Source organism: Austrofundulus limnaeus, unplaced genomic scaffold, assembly GCF_001266775.1.
Source record: "Austrofundulus limnaeus strain Quisiro unplaced genomic scaffold, Austrofundulus_limnaeus-1.0 Scaffold14, whole genome shotgun sequence".
Classification (NCBI taxonomy): domain Eukaryota; kingdom Metazoa; phylum Chordata; class Actinopteri; order Cyprinodontiformes; family Rivulidae; genus Austrofundulus; species Austrofundulus limnaeus.
Genome location: NW_013952416.1, coordinates 3,093,424 through 3,103,424, shown reverse-complemented (window position 1 = coordinate 3,103,424; position 10,001 = coordinate 3,093,424). Strand labels below are relative to the sequence as shown.

At 45.0% G+C, this 10,001-nt stretch overlaps 1 protein-coding gene across 1 annotated transcript in view; it reads right to left on the bottom strand.

Moving 5' to 3' along the window:
* Nucleotides 1-3,938: 3,938 nt before the first annotated feature.
* The window catches only part of plk2b (polo-like kinase 2b (Drosophila)), a 7,956-nt gene continuing 1,893 nt past the window's right edge, over nucleotides 3,939-10,001 (bottom strand). The window contains exons 6-14 of the mRNA XM_014002705.1: nucleotides 9,107-9,305; nucleotides 8,864-9,011; nucleotides 8,216-8,310; nucleotides 7,801-7,933; nucleotides 7,631-7,711; nucleotides 5,994-6,153; nucleotides 5,601-5,730; nucleotides 5,287-5,397; nucleotides 3,939-4,969 (exon numbers count right to left, since the gene is read on the bottom strand). Of these exons, the coding sequence (XP_013858159.1) occupies nucleotides 4,778-4,969; nucleotides 5,287-5,397; nucleotides 5,601-5,730; nucleotides 5,994-6,153; nucleotides 7,631-7,711; nucleotides 7,801-7,933; nucleotides 8,216-8,310; nucleotides 8,864-9,011; nucleotides 9,107-9,305 (1,249 nt within the window). The 3' untranslated portion in view covers nucleotides 3,939-4,777. The remainder of the gene's footprint in view (nucleotides 4,970-5,286; nucleotides 5,398-5,600; nucleotides 5,731-5,993; nucleotides 6,154-7,630; nucleotides 7,712-7,800; nucleotides 7,934-8,215; nucleotides 8,311-8,863; nucleotides 9,012-9,106; nucleotides 9,306-10,001) is intronic.

The following is a 10,001-nucleotide window of genomic DNA, read 5'->3' as shown; positions in this document are numbered from 1 at the left end:
CAGACATGGCACACAAAACCATTACAATGCACCTGACCCACACACACACACACACACACACACACACACACACACACACACACACACACACAAACGAGTGACCAGATATTCTGACTTGCGCGGGAATGTCCTGCTTTCACTCTTGTCCCATACAGTATAGCTTCACCGCTCAGTCACATTTACGGAAAAATTACAGCCATCAAATAAACAAACGTAAACTAACCAATTCATTTTTTGACATATTTGTACCCGCCCTCAGACTCACACAAATGAATGTACAGGACGTTTTGACACAAAAGATCATTTCTTCTTTTATTTTTTTACACAATTTTGTAATTAATGAAGGGAAGGAAAAAATTAAATAATTATTTAAAAAATTCTCAAAAGAAAACCATGAGGTACACYCAATGTATCCAGCTGTGAAGGCGACAGAGACTGAGAAATTGTATGTCTGAGAGACTGTTTTTCAAGTTTTCAGCTATATAGCACTGACCTTATTGTTGCAAAATAGTATTTATTTTTATCATTTGAARTGTGTTAAATGAGGTATTTTATTTAAGATTCTATTTAGAAAATGGGAACAAACTGCGTCTTTGTTTCAGGTTGCTAATAAAATTCAAGACTTGTAAGATTTTCTTTTCTCTTCTTTCTTTCTTTTTTGTGAAATTAGCTGTTATGTGCAAATAACTGGTTCAGGCCTTGAGCTTAGGAGCCTCTTTCTGTGTGAATGACTCATAGGTCAGGGGCTTAACAACACAAATGCACTTCTCTGAAAATGGTCAAGAAAAAAAAAACTGCCAAACTCAAAAGAAAACCTTTGAAAAACTCACAAATAGCCCAATCAACAYTTGATTAAGAACACTGTATGTCACATGGGTGTCCACTCCTGGCCTTTGAGAGCCGCCATCTTGCAAGTTTTTCTTGTTGCCCTGCTCCAACACCTAATTCAGTGATTGAATCACCTCTTCAATCACCTCTTCTGMAACACTGGACCAGCTCTACACCCCCAGCAGGGTCCTGGAGGGTGCATGGGAGATCGCCCAACCAGTCTACATGTGTTTTGTAGACTTGGAAAAGGCGTTCGACCGTGTCCCAAGGGGGACCTTGTGGGGGTTCTCCGGGAGTATGGGGTACCGGGCCATTTGATATGGGCTGTCAGGTCTTCCAGGTTTCCAATGAGAGTTGGACTCCGCCAAGGCTGCCCTTTGTCAACGATTCTGTTCATTTCTTTCATGGACAGAATTTCTAGGRGCAGCCGAGGTGTTGAGGGGATCCGTTTTGGTGGCCTTAGAATCGCATCTCTGCTTTTTGCGGATGATGTGGTCCTGTTGGCTTCATCGGAACGTGATCTGCAGCTCTCGCTGGAGTGGTTCGCGGCCGAGTGCGAAGCGGCCGGGATGAGGCTCAGTGCCTCCAAATCCGAGGCCATGGTCTTGAGCCGGAAAGGGGCAGAGTGCCTTCTCCGGGTCAGGGGGGTTGCCCTGTCTCAAGTGGAGGAGTTTAAGTATCTGGGGATCTTGTTCACAAATGGGGGAAGAAGGGAGAGGGGGGTCGACAGGCGGATTGGCGCAGCGTCTGCTGTAAAGCGGGAGCTGTACCGGTCCGTCGTGGTGAAGAGACAGCTGAGTCAGAAAGCGAAGCTCTCAATTTACCGGTCGATCTACGTTCCTACCCTCATCTATGGTCATGAGCTTTGGGTCATTACCGAAAGAACGAGGTCCCGGATACAAGCGGACGAAATGGGTTTCCTCCGCAGGGTGTCTGGGCTCTCCCTTAGAGATAGGGTGAGAAGCTCGGTCATCTGGGAGGGACTCAGAGTAGAGCCGCTGCTCCTCCACGTCGAGAGGAGCCAGTTGAGGTGGTTCAGGCATCTGGTAAGGATGTCTCCTGGACGCCTCCCTGGTGAGGTGTTTCGGGCACGTCCCACCAGGAGGAGGCCCCGAGGAAGACCCAGGACACGCTGGAGGGACTGTGTCTCTCGGCTGGCCTGGGAACACCTTGGAGTTCCCCCGGAGGAGCTGGAAGAAGTGGCTGGGGAGAGGGAGGTCTGGGCCTCCCTTCTGAAGCTGCTGCCCCCCGCGACCCGACCCCGGATAGGCGGAAGAAAATGGATAGATGGATGAATCACCTCTTCAAGTTCTGCAGAAGACTCTTAATCACACATTCATTCAAATCAAGCATGTTGGAGCAGAGAAACATCTGAAACCTGCAGGACGGCAGCCCTTGAGAACCAGAATCATACCCCTCTTTTATAAAATCCCAAGAAAGTTGGCCTTCTTGGAAGCAAATTACAAAATGTCAGGATGACTCAGGACTTTTTCACAGTATTTTAGGTACCCTCCTGCAGTATCGCTCATTCCAGGGCTAAAGCCTTCCTGCACCAACAAGACTTCTCTGGCTGCCAACATCACATTTCAGAGCAACACTTCTGAGTGGGCGAGATACTGGAGTTTAGCAAAGCTTTGAGCATTTCTCGTCCCAAGTTGTCCCGTCACATAAAACATCAGGTGCACTCTCCGTCTTGTTGAACTCCACAGTGGTTTACAGTGTGTTTGCTTCTGTTAACACGTGCAGAACAACAGACTCCCATGAGACCTCTAAAGGCTCAGGAACAAACATTTGCTGACTCCTGATGTGGCCTGAATTTTTGCACGTGCACGGAGGCTGAATATGTAGAGTTTATCCAACAAATCCAAAAATAAAGAGCCACTTCTCCATTCCCCTGCTTTTTGTAAAAGGTTTTATATCCAGAGCATGCAAGAACGAAGCAGCACTTCTGTTCAAATATTAGAACTAGAAGGTAAAAAGGAAAGCCCTTAAAGGCCAGAGAACTTCCTGTCAGATGAACAACACCCATTCCAGGGCCCATTACTGTCAAAGCAATCAGACCTGGAGGTGTTGTCATGAATAATTCCTGATTCTTGTTCTTGTAGGATGCTTCCTGTCCTGTCTCTGTCTGTGTGGGAGTGTTCATGCACGGGATATTCATTATTGAACATCCAAAAGCGCAGGTATTTCGAGTGAACGTCTAAAAAAAGGGGGATGACTCAAAAACATCGACGTTGCGTTCGTTGTTGCGTAACCTTGCAAAAAAGGTGCAGGGGTGTTCGACGAGGCGGCCGAGTCAAAACGCCGAGAACAAAAGAGGCGCTCGTCGTTGAAAAGCCAAACGAGCGGCGATGGACTTGCCGTCGCGTCACGAGTCGAGCGAAAAGACGAGAGAGAGGCGTCGTCGCTGCATCCCTTGCACGCAGGCTCCTCCGTTGAGTTCCAGCTATCATGAATTCGGTCAGCGGGTTGCTTGTTTCCATGGCGACGGCCAMTGTGAACGTGAAAGGATGTTCAAGAATGATTGTAGTGACTTTTCCCTGAAAGAAAAAAATGTGGTGATGTAATCGGTGACACAGCTTGGCTGGAGCTGTCACTGTAATCGTCTGTGTGCGTCTGGGCTTCTCTGTCTTTTCTCTCCACATTTCTGAACCACCCACATATCTGGCAGTCAGTGCCCTTGTTTGTACGAGAAATAATGACCGCCTGTGTGTGAGTGTGTGCGCGCGCATGTGTGTGTTTGTGGCACAAGGTCAGCAGCGTCTCGCAGACAGTCATCGTCCATTTACGGCTGCGGAAGAGGAAGGCTCAGCGGCCTTGAATCGCCTCCCTGTGCGCACGTCTCCCTCATCCATCCATCCATCCATCCATCCCTCCTCTGTGCACTTGCTTCCGGTCTCCATCTCAAAATAAAACACTTGCTTTTCCTTTGATGAGATGTTTAAGTTTCAATCAGACTCTCAGGAGATGCTTATTTTAGRCGTGAAATGAGAATGTTTTTTAAGAACACTTCCAAAAATATTCTCCTAGTACTTTGCCATTTTTTATGAGAAGAAAAAAAAATTAAAAAAGACAAGGTACAAACACTCAAAAAGAACAAATCTTCCACCTTTTTTTTTAGAAAACATGTTATTTATTAAATAAATAAATACTGCACTTTTCTTACACAATAAGTTATTTAAGAGATTTTGACCAAGGTGATAATGGCTCTTAGGAGGTCCTTAAAGAGGCTCTAGCATGTTTTTTTTTGTTTTTTTGACATTTCTAACATCTTGCATCCTTCCCTCCCTCACCTCACATCACACCTCTGCCTCCTGGCCTTGTGTGCTGTCAATAAAGAGAAAAAAAAATCACAGTTTTAAAAGTTAGTGTGATATTAGACGCACACTGGCGACAGATAAAGCAGCCGCAGCGTTCGCACACGTTGATGAGTCATCTCTCGACACCGCTGACACACACTGTACATCATTTACATTATCTCACAGTCGAGCTCTGGTTGAGTTCAGAGCATCAGTTTGTGCTGTACATAACGAAAGCTGGAGCCAGCCCAGCATTTGTCTTTACTTGACCAACGTCATCGTTTTGTTTCATCCCCCCCGCAAAAAAAAAAAAATTAAACACATCTGGGGTCCTCTTTCGTACCAACGTACACCGTCCTACAATCGACATACAAAACAGCCCTTTTCCATCCACAATCATTGTGCTACATCTCCGCTTGTTTCAGTCTCTCTGCTGTAGTTTCACCTGCACCGATGCTGAGTCACGGCGGCGCGACGCGGTGAGGAGTGTTCATTTATTTCACTTAAGTCCAGCCTCGCAGTCTATCCATCTTTCACAAGTTCTGCGTGTGCTTGTTCCTCTGCAGCACTGCGGTAACGCCAGTTTGTTTTTTCTTGTGAGTTTTTTTTTGTTTTGTTTTGTTCTTGTTGTTGCCGTTTCTGATGAAGGTTTAGCTGCATCTCTGCAGGAGCATGTTGAGGGAGTAGACCATGCGCTGGCGCAGGTCAGCGGGGCAGCCGGACGTCAACAGGGAGCTGAGTTTGAAGGTTTTCGACACCCGTTCCTCATTGATGTACGTCAGCATGTACTCATCTTTCTGGCAACACAGGATGATCTTGGTGTGATCGTGGTAAAAGTTGACCTTTGGAAATAAAAAAAGAAAGATGTTATCGTTTTTTTTTTGTTGTTTTCACTTGCTTTCCTTCTTTGTTAGGGAAAATGTCGCCGTGCTTTGCATCAAGAGGAGATAACTCAGATCTTCAGAAGCGAGGGTTTGTGGAAGGTTATGAACAATTAATATTTTACCTCTCACAGAAAATAAAGTTTAATTCTGACTGGACTTAAGCACATCCTGACAGAAACAAACAGAGACCCTCCTTAGACAATCTGAACTGTATCTCATCCACTGAGCATGCCCAGCAATGGCTCTGTCTCCTGTGATGGTGGGTGTGTGTTTACCTGGAAAGTGCCGTCGTTAAAGAGCATCATGAGGGCGCGGTCAGACTTGAGCCACTGCAGCAGGTAGAGCCTTGGCAAGTGTGCATCTGTTATAGTACCGAGGTCTCCGCCCTGAAAACACAACGGCATCAGACAGGCTGCGACTCGAACGGTTTTTTCTTTAATGCTTCAGGGAGTGGAAAAACAAACAAACCAGCACAACAAGAAGGATGTAGTTAAACACACACACACACACACACACACACACACACACACACACACACACACACACACACACACACACGGGAGGTTGGGAAACAAAACTTTTCACTTACGTCCATGAGGTTTTCCTCCATATAGTGCGAGAAGTACTTGAGCACAGTRACTTGGCCCACAAAGTGCTCAGGAACCTCGCAGGTAGGAAAGACGGAGCGTTGGCCCAACTCTGCGTAGTAATGGATGGTTCTGAAAAGGAGAACAAACAAGGACACACGTCTTTAAAAACAACCCGCATTCGACAAGCACAAATTAAAAATAAAGAGCGGTTTGTGACATTTCTGTGACACTCCCGACAGAAACGTCTAATTAGATTAAATTAAAACGGCGTTCTCAGATTCTAATCAGCCTTCCCAGAGTCACCCTACATAAACAAACTCAAACATGTCCTTTCTGTTGATGACTAATAACTTTAAGGGTGAGGTGTTGTGAAAGAGCAGAAGTATGCATACTTTCTATCTGGCAGGAGGCTCATGTGGGTGCCGTTGTTGAACAGGACTCCCACGGTGTGATCAGACAACTGGTAGCCAAAGCCGTACTTGTTGGAATAGTCCACCCATTTCGTCACCCACTGAAGGTTGCTGCTGCTCAGGGCCTGGGGAGTGTCGTTTGCTGCACGGTGAGATAAAAAATGGGGGGAGGATTAGGATACAATCACAAGGAGGATCTTGAGAAAACATTGATGCACTGTTTGGAAGAGTCTTTGGCTTTACTAACAGAAAGCAGGTTTAAAGAAATGTGCCGCCTTCGGTATGTTTGGTTGAGCTAAATTCTTAGAAGTACGTTTGTTGCTTTTAAAGGGATCCCTGATTAGTTGTAACATTAGACTTTATTTGATAAACATATTTTAACTGTAAAATAAAGACTGTAGAAATACTGTAGGATGTTCAGTTTGGCAGAAAATTTTGACTGAGTCAAATTTTCAGACTAACAAGACAAATAATCTTACACATTCTGAAAACAAGATTATTATTCTTACACAATCAGTTCTTGTTTAGTAAATCAGTCTCAAAACAAGATCAAAAAGGCTTTTTGGCTGGATATAAGATTTTAAAACTTGGTAAGCTGGACAGTTTTTGCAGCGTAAACTAAAAGTTTAAAAATATATTACACAGACAGGCCATTATATTTACACGCAAAGCATTCTGGGTAAATGATAACATGGATAGGTCCTCGGTGCGAGGCTGCTAGCGAGCTATATCCACCCTGAAGGTTAATCTTGGACAATATCTGATGATCGACTCTTTTAAATGAAACCAGAGAGCGTTGACAGAGAGGAGAAGGTAGAAATGACTCAGRCTGMWACTGAAAATATMSATYGAGGACAACAGAGCTGCTTCATGGAAGAAGAACCTCAGCTTAGCCTGTTAGCTTTAGCATTAGCCCCGACGCTATCACCATATATGTATTAGCTCAGCGCTACACATWCTCRTCTCYTCACTGAGGTCCTCCATCCACATGACAGAGAGGGGAACGCAAAAATGACTCAGCTTGTAACTGAAAATATGGATGGAGGACCTCAGTTTAGCTTGTTTGTCGCGCTAGCACCGAGCTAATACATATATGGCAAAATAGCGTTGGCGCTAGCACAAAAGACTAACAGGCTAAGCTGAGGTTCTTCTTCCATGAAGCAGCTCTGTTGTCCTCCATCRATATTTTCAGTTACAGGCTGAGTCATTTCTACCTTCTCCTCTCTGTCAACGCTCTCTGGTTTCATTTAAGAGTCGATCATCAGATATTGTCCAAAATTAACCTTCAGGGTGGATATAGCTCACTCACACTGAGGACCTATCCATGTCATCATTTACCCAGAATGCTTTGTGTGTAAACAAAATGGCTCTGTCAATGTTAAAATATATTTTTAAAAATTATAAAAACTAAACAGCCTACAGTATTTTTACTGTCTTTATTTTACAGTTAAAATAAATGTTTATCAAATAAAGTCTAATGTTAGAACTAATCAAGGATCTTTTTAAAGAAATGTGCCGCCTTCAGTATGTTTGCATATTTCTGTTGAGCTGAATTCTTAGAAGTGCACGTTTGTTGCTTTTAAACAGCTGCGTGTTTTGATTGCACAGCACTCGCTCACCTTTGGGCATGCTCTCCAAGCAGCCCCTCAACACACCAGCCACCGTTTCAGCCACGCTTCCTGTCGTGCTGTCTTCCAAACCTTCGGGAGCGACAACACGGGGAGGATTTAGGTTTAAGTTCATTTTTCACACAACACCGACCACATTTCTGCACTGCTGTCTGACTCACATTCACTGCTGCTGCTACAGCTGCCCAGACTCCCCCTGACAATCAGACGGATGGTGTCTTGCGTCGTCGGGGACTGACTCTCTGTTGCCAAGGCGACGGGGCTCCCGGCAGATGGCGGAAGTAGACTTCCATTCTGAAAAAAAAAAAGGGTGGGAAGGAGTGACGACAGGGGCTCAGGAGCTGCGAGTTTAGATCATCTCTTCTGACTATGACTCAGTGGTCACCCACAGGTTCAAACCAGCTGCCTTAAAGGTTGAAAATAAGTGCTTCTCTGAAACTAAAACTAAAATTAAAGTTTTGCTCCGGAGTGATTCACTGGATTCTCCACAGCCGGGCATCTCAAATCTACACAAGTCTAATTGCTGTGTGACTAACACACCTGCAGTAATACCCACACTCTGCCTTTTCTCCTCACCTCAGACGTCTTTTTGCTCTGCTGTTGACTGATGACCGTTCTCTCCAAGTCGTGCTGCAGTTTGTAGATTTCCTCCTCCTCCTTGGTCAACTTATCTGTGAGAAAACAAACACAAGGTTCCCACACTTCGGTCAATTTCAAGGACTTTCCGGTACCAATTTCCTGAAATTAAAGAACCACGTGCAATTACTTCCTGCTACCTCAGAATGTTACCAATAAACAGGTTTAATATCATGTAAATTCAATGAAAAACTGAACAACATAGAAGTTGTTGAGTCAGAAACAATGACGTCTGTTCACCGTAACCCTGAGTTATCCACCGCAACAAATCTGTTTTTATTTAATTTTATAATTTATTTTTTAAAAGATGGTGAAAATCAGTGGTGCGAATACAGATTTTCAATCCCCAAAAACATTCAAGGACTTTCAAGGACAAGTGTAATTTTTGGCTGTTTTCACAAACTTTCCAGGGCCTTGAAATCAATTTTTTTTCCAAATTCACAAACTTTCAAGGATTTCAAGGACCCGTGGGAACCCTGAACAAAGCAGGGCCATTGTAGCCGAAGCTGCAGCGACTGATTCTAGGATAACTGCGCGCAGCCGACGCTTTTGTCTCGACCCGCCGTGCAGAAAGCGCTCCACACTCACTCAGAGTCTCGTAGTATTTGACCTTGTCCCTCTTCCCGCCGAACAAAGCCGCAGCCGCCTTCTTGAAGAAGCTCTTCGCGGGGCTGGAGACGTGGAAATCGGGCGCCGAGTGGCAGCAGCTAGGCGGCAGGCGCTCGGGACTGAAGCCCTGTGGAGGAGCAGGAAGAGTGGGTCAGCCTGTGCAGTTAAACTCCCACGCAGTGACGACAGACAGACAGCGGGCGGTGGTGGTGGTGRTCTGACCTGGGTGAAGAAGTCGTGCCTCAGAATGTGGTCCAGGTCAGGTCTGTCTTCCGGAGTCTTGGCCAGCAGGCTGGCAATGAGCTGCTTCGCCTGCGGGGACAGCGAGGACGGCAGGGAGTAGCGCGCCTCTCTGATGCACCTGTACGTCTCCTTCAGGTTGGTGGTTTCAAACGGGGGCCGACCCAACAGCATGGTGTACCTGCAGCAGATCGAACGTGCCGCTTTAGTCTCCCAAACCCCACTTTTAATAAGCTTAAAAAAGGCGATACGCTCTATGTGATGCCAAAAACGCATCGCAGGATATTTAACAGTCACAGCAAAAACATGAGTGTTAAAATTTCAGTGTTAACTTTAGTGTGTTGATTTAACACTCCCTAGTGTTATTTTAACACTTACTGAGTACACTCACACCCAGTGTTGGTGTTAATTCACAGTGTTAATTTCCTCAGTGTTGTCTCAACACTGGACAGTGACAAATAAGCTCCGCCCACAGTTAATCTTATGTAACACTTAACAGTGTTGTTATATGACACCATGCAGTGTTAAAAGAAGTATTGTGAAAAGCCCCGCCCTCTTCCACCAGCATTAGACAGACCATCATTTACCCAGCATTCCTTGCTGAGAAATCTTGCAGAAATGATGTTTTTCATGTTTATGACCATTAAAGACATTCATGAGAGTAAAAATGAGTTGTTCTGGTTTGTTTTCTTGTTCAGTTTGATCAAGTTGTTCATCTTTAAGTTTATGTTTTTGGCCAAAAATCGACACCATGAGTGGGAGGTACATCCTGGTGTGTGAAGAAGGGTGACTCCATTATACTTTTCTACTAACTACTGAGAGTTGATATTAACTCTGAGTGTTAAATTTACACTCTCAATTTCATGGTGACACCTTG